We start from the raw sequence: 15,022 nt of genomic DNA on the forward strand, positions 1-15,022 counted from the left end.
ACTTCTGGACTAGGTCACCTGCGGATGGTAGGGCCACTCGATGAAATGGAAAGCACTGGAGGAAGAGCAGTTTTGGGAGATGATATGCTCACTTCCAAACATGTTAACATTGAAATGCCTGGAGGATGTCCCAGTGGAAATGTCTATCCAAGAGGTAAGAGCTTCCCAACTGTTGTGCCCCAGGAAGAGGTTATAGATGTGCTGCATATTTTCTCAACCCTCAGGGCAGCACGAATTTCCTTGGAAAGACAGCAGTCTTGGTAAGGTGTGTTGCCATGAAAATACCATCGTTCTTTATGTGTGCCATGATATGGAAAAGGTTGGAAAGTATTAATGAATAATGCTGTTGGATAAGTAATTCTGAAGCTTAGGAGAGAGATCTGGACTAGAGATAAGAGATTTGTGAGGCATGAGAACATCAGAACATAGATGGTAACTGAAAAAATGGAGTGGAGATCATGCGAGGGAAGAGGGACTGGAACAGAACCCTAAGGAACAGCAACATTAGAGAGGGGTCTCTAGAGAAGGAGGAAGACAACTGGCTGAGTGCTGTCACCAGAGCCCAAGGAGTTTCCAAAAAAAAAAAAAAGTTCCCAATATTACTGTCAGGTTGGATCAGGACTGAGACATACCTGCTGACTTTAGCCACATCATTGGTGACTTTGGCAAAACCAAATTCTGAAGGGTTGAGAAAGATGTACAAAGTAGGAACGGAGGCAAAAAGTATTTAAAACTTTTTCAAGAATTTTAACTGTGCTTTGATGGAAAAGTTAGGCAGGTGGGCGGGGCAACAGGCGATGATAATTCTTTTAGAAGGCTGTTTTTAGAAAGATACTACTTAATTTCAAAACTTATTTAAAATTCATTATTTTTAAAAAGCATTATGTGTGGGGCGCCTGGGTGGCTCAGTTGGTTAAGCGACTGCCTTCGGCTCAGGTCACGATCCTGGAGTCCCGGGATCGAGTCCCGCATCGGGCTCCCTGTTCAGCAGGGAGTCTGCTTCTCCCTCTTCCCTCTCGTGCTCTCTATCTCTCATTCTCTCTCTCATATAAATAAAAATCTTTAAAAAAAATTTTAAAAAAAAGCATTATGTGCATATGGTTAACAAACCAAATAACACAAGAGCAATTATGTGCTGCATTTCCCATTTCCAGTAATGAGCCACTTAAACTTTCTGGCTAATTCTTCAATATGACTAAATATGCTCATACTGCAAATTGATTTTCACTTTTAGATGTTTTATTACCTCCTATGTATATATTCTTTTTAAAAGGTACAAAAGTGGAATCTTATCATTCATACTGGTTCTGCACCTTACTTCTTGCACTTAAAGTATCTCGGAGACCTTTCTATTTTAACATAGATAGAACTATCTTGTTCTTTTTAACAATTGCATAGTAATCCATTCATGGCTGTACCATATTATTTGTTTCCTACTGATGGGCATTTAGATTGTTGCCAGCTTCTCACTTTTATCAGACAACTATAATGGATAACATTGTACATACATCCTTGCATATTTATGTGAGTATATCCACAGGATAAATTCCTAGCAGTGGAATTCCTGGGTATGTGCAGTGTACGTTTTGATAAATATCGACAAATTGCCTTCCATATGGTTATGCTAATTTACCATCCCCACTAACAGGGTGTAAGAATACCTATCTTCCCACATTCTCACCATCACCGTTTAAAAAATTTGTGAATATTATTGTAAGTGCCGAAATATTCGTGCATTTTTTATTTGCATGTAATTAGTAAGATTAAACAAGTTTTCAGGTGTTTGTCTGCCATTATCATTTTTTTGTGAATGTCTTTTTCTAATAGACGTGTAAGAGTTGTTTGTGTTATAATGAAATTCACCCTTTGTCTGTCACATGTATTGCAAATTGTTTCCCTAGTTGGAGTATGTCTTCTGACTTTACTGGATTTTCTTTTTCCTTTGCCGTAGGTAGTCACATTTATTGGTCTTTTCCCTGATGGCTTTTAATGTTTAGAAAGTACCTTTTTTAAAACATTTTTTCTCTAGTATGTTTATGGGTTTTCTTTTCATTTCATCCAAAATCTACTTAAAAGGCGAAGACCACTGTTATTTCTCAGTACTGCTCAGAGTGACATCTCCATTATAAACCAGTTAGTCCTGTCTGTTCTCAATGTACACAACACCCATTCCTTTGTACCTCTGCTGAAAGGTTCCTTCTCCAGGCTCACAGGGCATCCTCCTTTCCCTCTTGTCCATCATTGCAAAAGCTGTATTCCTTTCAGGAAGAGCTCAAATCCCATATCCTCTAGAAAAGTCTTCCATGCCCATTGTAGCCCACAAAGATTTTTCCTTTGCTGAAGCTCACATAACGTGCTGCCTTGTTTGAGCCCCTCCTTTTCTCAACTTTAACATATTTACGGAGTGCGTCAAATCTAACCTTTGGAAGTCCAGGATTCTTTAATCTACTTTTCCCTACCCCTCAAAGCAGCTAAAAGCACATTGGGCATACAGAAGGAATTTGATAAAATACTTCTTGATTTGCCACAAAAGTGTATGCATTGGCCACATCTGAAATTGGCTGGTCCAAATTGAGACAAGCTGCAAGTTAAAATACACATCAGATTTTGAAGATGGAATAAAATAACATTATCTCATTAATAATTTCTATATTGACTACATGTTGAAATGATCATTATGTGATCAGTACTGGATCACATATATACACGTTATATACATACATATATATACATTTTAAGTTAAAGTATATCCAGGACCATTGTCTATTCTTGTCCCTAAAGAAGGCTTATCAAACTTAGTGTTGGCTCCTAAATTATGCCGGTGAGGACAAATAAGATGATCTCTTGGAGCCAAAGATATTCTGTCTCCAAAGGCTCTCATAAGCCAGTATGCAATCAATACCTTCATGGTATCAAGGCCTCATCTTCATGAATACTATACATCTTCTCTGAAACTAACTGCTACAGACTTGAAATACAACAGTTCCTTTCAACAGGTCAGGTAACTGCTCAGCCAATAGAAGAGGTCAGGTTCAGATACGGAAGCATCTCCCAAAGGTTTTAGTGATTGAGGATTCCTCATTTACTCACGTAGATGGAGCCCCTGCCTATCCCTTCGGTCACTGGGGCCATTTTCTGCCATCAAGGAGTTATTTGGGACAGGTGCCACTTGGCTTGTAGTCTAATCTCATTGTAGTCAGAGCCCCTGTATTAGTTTCCTGTTCCTGTTGTTAACAAATCATTACAAACTTACTGGCTTAAAACAACACAAATTTATTTTCTTACAGTGTTGGAGGTCAGAAGTCTAAAATTCAGGTGTCGTCAGGACTGCATTCCTTCTGGCGGCTTCAGGGGAGAATCCATTTCCTTGCCTTTTCTAACTGCATTTCTTGGCTCACAACCCTTCCTCACGTCACTCAACCTCCTGCTTCTATCACTTTCTCTCCTGCTGTGGTCAGACCTTCCTTCGCTTCCCTCCTGTAAGGACACTTGTGATTACATTAGGGTCTGTCCTGATAATCCAGATTAATCTTTCCATTTCAAAATCTGTAATGCTTAATCTGTCTATACATTGTACACATCTACAAAGTCCCTTTTGCTATCTAAGGTGGCATTCACAAGTTCCAGGGATTGGGGTGTGAACATCTTAGGGGGCCATTATTCAACCTGCCCCAGCCTCATATACATTTCTTTGCACTGCCCTGGTGAAGGGAGAGAGCGCCAGCAGCAGAGTCACGAGGTTTCAAAGTATCCTTAAGATTTACAGAGAAGTAGGTAAATTCACATCTCTAACCACTGTGATCACTGGAAACCATCATAAACTGGCCTCATTGCCATTAGCAGTGATCATTCCCTCCCAGCATTGCCTCCTTTACAATGCTCTGTAGTGCTGAAGCTGAACTTATTACTTTCTTGTCCTAAAAAACAGAGATAGTAAGATGCATGTTTTCTACAGAGAAGAGATGTTTTTCTCATAAGCCTTTAATCTAACAAACATAGCTGTAGTCTGTGGCATACTTATAGAATGTCATAGCAGCTTGTTTTTAACACTCTATATTCTGCAAAATACCTGTCCACCCTCCAGTTCATTTGGGCATAGGCAAAGGAAGGTCTTGTGATTTCAGTTGAACTGATGAGTAAACTGAGGTTCAGAGAGGTTAAGTGACTTGAACAGGGTGGTCATGCAATGAGTTACTGACAGATCTCAATTCCAAACCTGATTCTTTCCACTGCACTGTTCCTGGGTCAAAACTGATCTCATGGGGCTGAGAAGGATCTGACTGATCTCAGGATCTTAATACACCCTGGAGGTGGCCTTGGAATTCCTACCTCCTAAGCATGAAACAGACTGAAACTCACTTTTAGGAGGTCCTACTCAGGGATCAAAGTTTGGGGCAGATTGGGAATTTCAGGAATTCAGGGGAAGGTTAGGGTAGCTGGCGAGTCAAAGGTACAGTGAGAAGGTAATTAGGACTGAGAGAGACTTAAGAGTGTCTGTGTCTGCTCTATGTAGCTGCCAACTGCTTTTCCAAAACACTCAGGAGGGCCAAGCCTGTTTAATGGTAGGCAGCAGCAGGAGTGCTATTCAGGTACTCAACCTAGAGTACTACTCAACCTAGAATTAGGCCCGACTTCTCTGAGGGGATTTCTAAGAATATCTGGAATAGCCAAGCGTGGCCTGGCTGGGTCCCTATTCTCAGGTTTGAACATATAACTTGAGGAAGCACAGTAACTCCAAAGCTCATGCTCTTTTACACTGGCTCTCTGGAGTCTCTTCCCAATCTTGGATTTCTGTGACATCACAAGGCATGGTAGCCAAGGCCCAGACTCTGCCGCCACACTGCCCAGGTTCAGAGCCCAGCTCTGCTTTGGCTTTGTTGTCTGGCACATGGTGCTATATTATTATCTCTTTTTTTCCTTTTCTCCTGTTTCTAACCAGACCTCTTTTGGTTCTTCCTTCCCTCCCCCTCACTCAATAACTACTGGCAGCCCTCAGACCTAGGACCTGGGCCTCTCATCATATTCATGTATTTTTGGAATTTACTACTTTTTAAACCCCACTGTATATGAATGACTTCCAAATTTTTTATCTAGTCTTGCTGTCCTGTACCAAACCATCAATAGCCCAGGCCTTGAAATGGACATTTTTATTTTTTAAAGATTTTATTTATTTGAAAGAGAGACAGAGCATGAGTTGCAGGGGGTGGGGAGGGGAAGGGCAGAGGGAGAAGCCAATTCCCCACTGCACAGAGAGCCCAACATGGGGACTTGAACCCAGGACCCTGGGATCATGACCTGAGCTGAAGTCAGATGCTTAACCAACTGAGCCACCCAGGTGTCCCAAAATGGACATTTTATCGCAAAGATATGTTTGAGAAAACTCTCAAACTTCCATGCCAAAGGCTAAGCTTATCTCTCTCTCTCAATTTTCTAATTTCTCCCCATTTCAGTTTCCTGGGCAGTCTTCTGCCCAATCATAGAGCTCCCTTTTCTTCTCAGTACTTGAATTCAGGTACATTTCTCTTTTGTTCATTCATATATTAACTCAACAAGTACTTCTCAGCAGCCTGCCATGTGTCAGCCATTGTGCTAGGCCTCAATGTACAAAGGTAAGTTAGGCTTGAGGAGATCAGTATTATGGGGGGGAGGGCAGAGCCATATAAATAATGACAATATAATGAGGTAAATACTATAATAGAGGCTTCCACGCAAAGTCCCCATTAGAAAGTAGTAACAAATGCAAAGTGCCACAAGAGTTGGGGGGAAGATTTCTTTTTTTTTTTTTAAAGATTTATTTATTTATTTGAAAGAGAGAATGAGAGAGAGAGAGAGAGAGCACATGAGGGGGGGAGGTTCAGAGGGAGAAGCAGACTCCCCGCTGAGCAGGGAGCCCGATGCAGGACTCGATCCCGGGACTCCAGGATCATGACCTGAGCCGAAGGCAGTCGCTCAACCAACTGAGCCACCCAGGCGCCCCGGGGGGAAGATTTCTGACAAAATGTAACATCTGAGCCATCTTTTAGGACAAACGGTTCAACCAGGTTGCAAGGTGGTAGAGCTGGGGGAGAAAGAAGGGAAACAGAGGGAGTTTGTGCTACGTCTCAGAGATATGAAAGGAAATGGCACATCTGACAGGGTGGTAGGTGAGTTCAGTGTGACTGGTGTGTGGAGGAAAAGCATGAAGACCAGTGCTGTTCAGTATACCTTTCTGCAGTGATGGAAATGGTCTAAATCTGTGCTAATAAGGTAGCCACTAGTCACATATGGCTATTGAACACCTCCAGTGTGGCTAGAATGACTGAGGAGCTGAACTTTTAAATTTTATTTCATTTTACTTAATTTAAATTTAAATACCATGTGGCTACTATTGAACAACGTTGGCTTAGGCACTGGATAAAGGACAGGACTCTAGGCACTAGGAAACCACTAAAGGTTTTTAAGCATAATACTAGCATAACTAGATATTTGAGGAAAGGAACACTGGCAGTAGGGATTAGAGGGTAGATGACTTAACACAGAAATGCCTGGTAGGCACCAGCCACATGGATAGAATAAATGAGACTTACATATAATTGGTAGAATTTACCGGACTTTGTGACTTTGTCAATGTGGGGAGTATAAGTGAGAAGACTCAACTGAAGTTTGCAGCCTGAGCAATGGGTGGATGGCAACAACAGATAGGATTAGGTGTGGAATGAGGGTAGAGTTTGCTTTGGGATATTGTTGACTCTGAGGTGACTAAGAACTATCTAGGACGATATGACTACAAAACAGGAAAAATATTAATCTACAACTGTAGAGGTGGGGCCAGAAATATATTTGGGAGTTATTAGCATATAGGTGGTCACTAAAGGCATGGGAGTGGAGGAACTCACTAGAGGAAAAATATGTAGAAGAGGACTGGATGGACCCTAAGGGACCCTAAGCAATCAAAGTGTGGTCTATTTTGTTTTTTTTAAAAAGATTTTATTTATTTGAAAGAGAGAATTAGAGAGAGAGAGCACATGAGAGGGAAGAGGGTCAGAGGGAGAAGCAGACTCCCCACTGGGCAGGGAGCCCGATGCAGGACTCGATCCTGGGACTCCAGGATCATGACCTGAGCCAAAGGCAGTCGCTTAACCAACTGAGCTACCCAGGCACCCAGAGTGTGGTCTATTTTGGTTTGCCAGGAGTCACCTGGGGTTTTTTTTAACAAAAAACCGATTCCTCATTGTGAATGTATTTAATGCCATGGAACTGTACACTTAAAAACAGTTAAAATGGTAAATTTTTATGTTATATACATTTTACCACAATAAAAAAAATGCAGAAAAACTTAAATCTAATCAAACCAACTGATTCCCAGACCCCATTCCTAACCTGAATCACTGTTTCTGGAGATGAATCCAGGACTCTCCAGATAACTTAAGTTCAATTAAAATTTGAACTAACTGCTTTAAGAGTAGAGAAAAACTAAGAGATAGCTATGAAGAAAATAAAGGGAGAAGGGCATGGTGAAGAAACCAAGGAAGAGCAGTTCAAAGAAAGGGTCAGTAGTGCTGAATAGTGCCATGACCCAGGAGGAAGACTGAAAAGAAGCCTCAGGATTTGGCATTCAGGGGGGTCATTGACGAATGGGAAATGAGAGAGCAGATGCCGTGGGGTCTATTCTTTCAAGGGCTTTGCTCATGTTTCATGGTAAAGATATGGAGGGAGAGACTGAATAAACTTGAAGGGAGACTGGACAGATGAAAAGTTGGTGGTTTTCAAGATGAGAAAGAATTGAGCATGTTGGCAGGTGGACAGGAAGGAGTCAATGAGGCCAAGGATACACCAAGGGGATCCTCAATAAAGCACAGTTTGGGAGAGGTAGTAGAGGTTGGGATCAGGAATTCGGGCAGAGGTTATTTGGGTAAAAGCTCACTGGGTAAGTTCAGAAGTGAAAAGGAGGGAAGATGAAGGGGTTTAAGACTGAGGGCAAGAAAAGACTTCCTGACACAGCAAACAAGAATGGCGCTGGTTGGTGGTTAGGTCTTCTGCTTAGATTAATGGAGCAGGGATACAGAGTCAAGAACCTGCAGAAGGGTAAAGGTCTAGAAGAGTCACTAAGACGAAAGTGATCAGGAGCAGGAATATAAAAAGACTGAAAAGTAGTACTGGAGTCTGAGATTGGAAATAGCACCAACCACATAATTATCCTGCACAAAATAGAAAAATTGGTTTTCCTAAATGAAGGTTTTGGTTCCATTCTCCTATCGTTTAGGGACTGCACCAGTTTTTGCTCTCTCATGCATGAAGCTGAAATTCTCTAGCGGGAACTTTTACTAACTTCTCCATCAAAAGGTCGAATGTCTAACTGGTGGTTCAGATTCTCTTATTCCCTACTCCTCCTATAACTTCAGAAAATAATAGGATCTTAAGGATTTTGAAGCTCATCAATCTAGTCTCCCTTCTTAGCTAGGTATATTTTGTTTTCTCATCTACTCTCCACCAAACAAATCTTTCTTCATCTTCCACTTTCCCTTGGACTCAACTCATAGGTATCAAAACCTGACAAACATCAGTGACACCTATCCCATAGCATTGATGCTAAAGTCATCCAATTATAGACTGCATTTTATGCCTGCTTCCCTGCACATATTCCCACCCCCATACCGGTATGCTTTGGCAGAGGACGCTAACAAAAAAAGTCCTGAATTAACTTACTCTCTGGCATGTTTTCCATTCTGAGCTTGGGTGAGGTTCTTTTTCTTGAGCTGAAACCTCCCTGGATAGAGTGGTTAAAAGCAGAAGTTTCCTACCTATGCCAGAATCACAGGGCATTCTAAATCATATTCAAGTCACTTTTATTATATATAATTATACAGTCCCACTTCATTAATTTCTTTGTACCAGCTGGATACTGGGTTCATAATTTAAATCTTTTAAACATTTTATAAATGCTAGTCAGTGCATTTTGGCCAGTATCTGTTACCTGTTGTGCTGGACCTGGGCATGTTGGAGACTTGACCTGCTCTGGAAAGATAAGATGTTTTTCTTACTAACCCTCTCCTTTACCCAGGCCAGTGACTCTTCATTCCAGATTGTACTGTGAGGTTTTGCCTGAAAGGCAGGATGAGTAAATCCAGAAAAAGCCTGAAGAAGCCAGATTAGATTCAAGTTGCCCATGAAACTGATACATTCTAAGGCTAGCCTGGTATAAGTCTCTAACCACTGGAAGCAGCCCCTTCCATATCCTAGAACCAGGATCACTTTCTCTAGGCCATTTCAATCTGGATAACCCAGCTCATTGCTCCACAGATATATTCTCTTCCAGGATCAACTCAAACAGTAGGGAATAGATAATGATTCTTTCAATTGTATGTCTTGGACAAAAGCTTCTGCCACGTATTGAGGCTGCCTTACAATCATGAATTGAGGCAAGTTAACTTAATTCTTAGTATTCAGTATCTCTTTCCTGGTCTTCCTGCCTTCCTGTCTCACTGTCTCCAGAATCTTAATCTGTTCCTTTCTTTCCCTTCCTCTGTCAGTAATTCAGGAATCGGATGAGTCTCTGTGGTTTGTTTTGCCCTGAAGAGCAGAAGGCTTCGGTCCCAGCTGGTGTTGCCAAAGCAGCATACTAATTCCATGCCGTGGTCCTGGGTCAAGATCTGCACAATCTGATTGGCCATATCACCTCGGATGCCAAGGGAACGGAAGTGGTCAAAATCATGAAGACCCAGCTTCCGGAGACGCCTTGCAGCTGCCCGGTAACACTTCCAGGGCTGTGGCTCCACAAGGAGGTAGTGGCAAAGGGAGGAAAGGTGACCCAGGAACTCCCATAGGCCATGGTCCCCGTGGTTCAGATGAATCCACATGGTTATTGACATGCAAAAGCCAATGTCAAAAACTGAACGTCCAAACTGGCTTAAGAAAGAGCTCAAGAGAACATTCCGGGTCCTTTGATTCATAAAGTCCAGGGTGATAAAGGTCAGGGCATCAGGAAAAGGGCATTCTTTTTCAGCTCGCTCCACCAGGACTGGATCTATGTCGCAGCAGAGTAGATGGAGTTCTCTTGAGGCATCTGAGCAGGTCTCCCCATCACGTAGGGAAAGGAAGTGTTTGTATAGAGCCACACTCAGATCCTAGAGAAATCCAAAAGAGCTTTGTCATTGCAGCTCTCAACCAGTGAATGGAAGAAAAACCTCTCTCTTATCATCCCATTGGACTGTCACTTACTCTTGGCTTTATAGGATGTGAAGCTCCTAGTCTAAGGAGGTTGCCCAAAAAGTTTTCCACGGAGCAGGTTCTCAGCGCCCTCCAGGGGTCTCAGGCTATAATGTGTCCTCTCTATACTTTCCTGACATTGATGGTACATTGGGTTGTATGGTTGAAAGTTACAGCCAAATGAATGCAGCAAAGGAGCCGAGAGCAGTCTTTCCCAGCTTAAGTAATATGCTGGTAAACTCACTTTTTTTTCTTTTCTTTTTTTAGGTATCTCAGACCCTAGTGAGGAGGAAAGAGTTCTAAGGGCATAACCTGTATTCCTTATCAGGAAGGTGAGGAACAGAGCAAGCACCATCTTATAAAACTCTGCTTTTCAGACTTGTAGTTGGGTAAGTCTGGATTCCAGAGATTCCTCATTTAGCCTTCACTCTACAACCTCAATTTTACTACCTGGCTTCACCACCCCCTTCTGAGAGTTATTCTGCTTCTACATCCATTACTCCCAAAAGTCGCTGCTGATCTTCCTTCTAGCCAAGTCTAATGATTTGTGATTTTCACCATCTCAGCACCTTTTTGACTCTTAAACAAGTCACCATCTCCTTTCTCTAGTGTTGACTTCTATAACCATTATAACCAATTCAAATTTGTGTTGTTCTAATCCATTTTTTCAAGGCATTTTTATGTATCACCTCATTTTGCTCTGTGCAACAATCCTGTAAGGAAAATACTTAGGCCTTTTTGCAAGTGAAGAAAGTGTGGCGGGAAATCACCTAATGTCCAATAATAGTAGCATGGATACTTAAATGTGGTATATTCATTAAGACAGAATACTAAATAGCAGTTACAAATGAAGGAATTCAGCTCAGTGCATCAATATGGATGACAATGTTGAATATATAATGCTCAGTAAAAAAGCAAGACACAAAACAAAATACATGGTAAGCTTCCATTTATATGAAGTTCAAAAATGGGTAAGATTAAACTACATTGTTTAGAGATACAAAAATAGTGAACTATAAAGAAAAGCAAGTAAATAATAAAAGTCAGGCTAGTTGTTACCTTTGGGTGGAGGGGGCGGTTTATGAACAGGGGAAGTGATATAAGGGATTCATGGGGTACTCACAATGTTTCATTCGTGATCTGGACTATTGTGATAAAGGTGTCTACATTATAATAATTCATAAAGTGTAAATTTATGTTTTAGGCACTTTTCTATATGTGTGGCATAGTTCACAAAAAATTCTGTATTTTAAAAATTATGATTCAGAGGCTAGTGACCTGTCCAATGTCACACAGTACATGGAATGATTTAGGCTACATTAGATTCTTTCCTCTATACCAGGCTTCTCACATTTTAATATCCATATTAATAATTAATGATATGCATAACACCTATGGATCTTATTAAAATAAAGCTGCTGATTTAATAGATTGTGTGTTGCGGGGGGACCGAGATTCTGTATTTCTAGTTTGTTTGTTTTTTAAGTAGGCTACATACTCAGCATGCAGCCAACTCGGGGCTTGAACTCACAACCCTGAGATCAAGACCTGAGGTGAGATCAAGAATAGGACCCTTAACTGTCAGAGTGACCTAGGCGCCCCCTGAGATTCTGGATTTCTAATAAGCCACCCAAGTCATACTGATGTTGTAGCTCAAGGACCACATTTTGAGTAGGAAGGTCCTATACTATGCTGCTTAATTTTCTCCCCATTTCCATACTTATTTCTATTCTGGCTCCCTCTTCCAATCTGATTTTGGGTATGCCAGTTTGACTAGTCATTTTGCTGCATCAGTCACTCCTCCACATCTCTTCACCCTCTCCATCCTCAATTCCCCAATCTCAGAATACCCTAGAAGCTTAAAAAAGAAAATATAGGGGTGCCTGGGTGACTCAGTCAGTTACGTGTCTGCCTTTGGCACAGGTCATGATCCCAGGGTCCTGGGATGGAGCCCCACATTGAGCTCCCTGCTCAGCGGGGAACCTGCTTCTCCCTCTCCCTCTGCCTGTCGCTCCCCAACTTGTGCTCTGTCAAATAAATAAATAAAATCTTAAAAAAAAAAAAAAAAAGAAAATACAGACTCAAGGGTTCAATCACCCAAGATCCTGAATCAGTAGGTCTAGAGTGGGGCCTGGACGTTTTAGAAATGTAAACAAAGCACCCTATAAATTATGGTACATCCATACAATTTTGAAGCTGCTAAAAAAGAATGTAGTGACATGAGTGACCTCCAAATCATCAAGTGAAAAGCAAGGTGAAAAATAGTGTGCTACTATGTATAAAGCTAAAAGAGGTAGGATATTTATACATACATAAATGCTTGTGTACACATAGGCTGCATGCCCAAGAAATTATAAACAGCGGTTGCCATTGTGTAGGGGGAAAGGAGAATTTAGGGTCAGGAGTAGAGACTTACTTTTTATTACATGCCTATAATTTGCAATCATAGGGTCAGAATGTCTGCTTCTCTAGGATATGCTAGTAGTTACAATAGGTGTCAGACATTTCGATATTCTGGATGTGATTTCACTATAATCACTCTACGCTTAACAATAGCGGTAAGAAGACAGGGCAATGCCTTCCTCCACCAGGAAGCTGTATTCTCCCTCTCGATCCTCTCCACTGTACTCCGTCAACTCAATGCTTTTAAAATAAATATCCAGGGCGCCTGGGTGGCTCAGTTGGTTAAGCGACTGCCTTCGGCTCAGGTCATGATCCTGGAGTCCTGGGATCGAGTCCCGCATCGGGCTCCCTGTTCAGCAGGGAGTCTGCTTCTCCCTCTAAGCCTCCCTCCTCTCATGCTCTAATAAATAAATAAAATCTTTAAAAATAAATAAATAAATATCCACTTGGCTCCAGGGTCCATCCTACACTATATGGCACACGAATCTTTTTTTGGGGGGGGGGCACACGAATCTTAATGCCAAACATGAATCAGTCACCCCGGCTCATCTCCCAGTAAACCAATCCCAACCCTACGCTCCCAAAGGTGGGTCTCCAGAAGCCCCGTCTCTGAAGCCAGGTCGCCAGCTAACGCTGGACAGGAGGCAAATGCCGGAAGCCCAAATACGGTGACCCTTCCCACATGAGGTTTGGCCGGGAGGTGGCGAACGCACGGGAGGGGACGCAGGAATTTGGAACGGAGTTAAAAATTATTCCTCTCCAAGATTCCTAAGAGAGATGGTGGTGGGACCCTAGAGGTCCCATAGCAGCAGCACGGGGTTCACCCACGCGACGCCTTTAAATTCTTTTTGGAAAAGTCGTGATGGGTGTGACGCCATGCCCGAACCAAAGCCCCAGCGAAAGCGGAGGAAGCCAACTGCCCGGCTCCCCGACCTCCGACCCCGCCCCCGTCACTCACCCCAGAGTTACACCCCACGTCGAGCCCCACGATCGGCCTCGTTTCGGAACTCTGAGGAAAGAGCCGGCGAAGCAGCTCCGGGGGCAGGAGGCGGAGCCGTTGTTCTGGAGGATGGAAGCGGGAATAATGAGGGAAATTTCCAAATGGGGCTGCTCCGGGTTCCAGAATTCGCGGTTCCTCTTCCGCCGCGGCCTCTTCAACGCCCCCGGTGGCCTGTTTCGTGGACGCCGCCATTAGTCAGTCTGGCCTCTGGGTCCCGGCGGAACCGGAAGTCGGAAATCGGAAGCCTGCTTGCGAGCGGCACGGGCACCAGCGCGCGTGCGTTGAATGGCAGAGGCGGGTGGGTCTCAAGGCTGACGTCCACCGGGAGAGCGCTGCCAGCCGGGCTTGCGTTGCTTTGTTGAACCCTCATCGCAGGCTAGGGGGTGGTTAGTAATATTATCCCATTTTACAGGTGAGGAAACGAAGGCAGCGCAGAGAGGTTAAGTGACTTGCCCAAGCTGACATAGTTTCAACTTGAGGTACCCAGAACAAGGAGTTTGTTGGGATGTTGGAAATCATTTTTGGTCCAGCTACATTCCTTTACAAGTGCATTAAGTGAGATCCAGAGGGTAGAAATTACTTACCCAGAGTCACGCAAAGTATCTGTGATACAGGAACTTGCACCCGGTTCATCCCATGGTTCCAGGAAAAGGTAGCCAGGAGCTACAGGTCACTTGAAGTGTCAGAAGACCAAGATGGCCCTGACTGCCAAGTGAGTCAGGTGGATAGGGGCAACTGTAAGTTGTGAGCTCCTTGAGAGGCAAGGACCGTGCCTTAAGAGCCAGCACTTGAGAGTGCTTATCAGGAGCCAAACACCTGTCTAGGACCTCTACATATATTCTTTCAATCGTCATATCACTCCTGTGAAGAAAAGACCGTAGTTATCCCTTTTTTATATATGAGGACAGTGGGTTACAACTAATTTGTAACCTGCTCAAGGTCATGCAGTTAGAAATGATGGTACCAGGATTTGAACCCAGGCAGTCTGGTTCCAGAGGATGTGCTTGCAACCATTATGTTATTCTCAGCCTTGAATCCCCTATACCTACCATAATGCATGGCGCAAAGATGCTCAATAAATATTTGTTGAATGAAAACTCAGTATTGATAAATGGTGCTGGGAAAACTGGATACTCATAAGCAAAATAATGAAAGTGGACCCTTATCTTACACAAAAATCAGCTCAAAATGGATTAAGAACTTAAATGTAAGACCTGAAACTGATAGCTAGAAACAAAAGGAAACACTGATCTTGGCAATGATTTCATGATATGACACCAAAAACAGAGACAACAGAAGCACAAATAGACAAGTGAGATGACATCAAACTAACATACACAGCAATGAAATCCATTGATAGAGTAAAAAGACAACTTAAAGAATGGGAGAAAATATTTGCAAACCATAGATCTGGTAAGGAATTAATTTCCAAAG

The 15,022-nt window shown here is 42.6% G+C and overlaps 1 protein-coding gene across 1 annotated transcript; it reads right to left on the reverse strand.

The window, feature by feature from the left end:
• Nucleotides 1–3,257: 3,257 nt before the first annotated feature.
• BCDIN3D (BCDIN3 domain containing RNA methyltransferase) lies at nt 3,258–13,804 on the reverse strand. Its single transcript, XM_028125512.2, has 2 exons — nt 13,547–13,804; nt 3,258–10,103 (listed from the first exon to the last, which is right to left on the reverse strand). Exons 1-2 carry the CDS (start codon nt 13,778–13,780, stop codon nt 9,459–9,461), a joined length of 879 nt encoding a protein of 292 aa, XP_027981313.1. The 5' UTR covers nt 13,781–13,804; the 3' UTR covers nt 3,258–9,458.
• Nucleotides 13,805–15,022: the final 1,218 nt, after the last annotated feature.

The sequence above is a fragment of the Eumetopias jubatus genome, unplaced genomic scaffold, assembly GCF_037043125.1.
Source record: "Eumetopias jubatus isolate StellerSeaLion01/CBP00866 unplaced genomic scaffold, mEumJub1_p1.0 scaffold_8, whole genome shotgun sequence".
Lineage (NCBI taxonomy): Eukaryota > Metazoa > Chordata > Mammalia > Carnivora > Otariidae > Eumetopias > Eumetopias jubatus.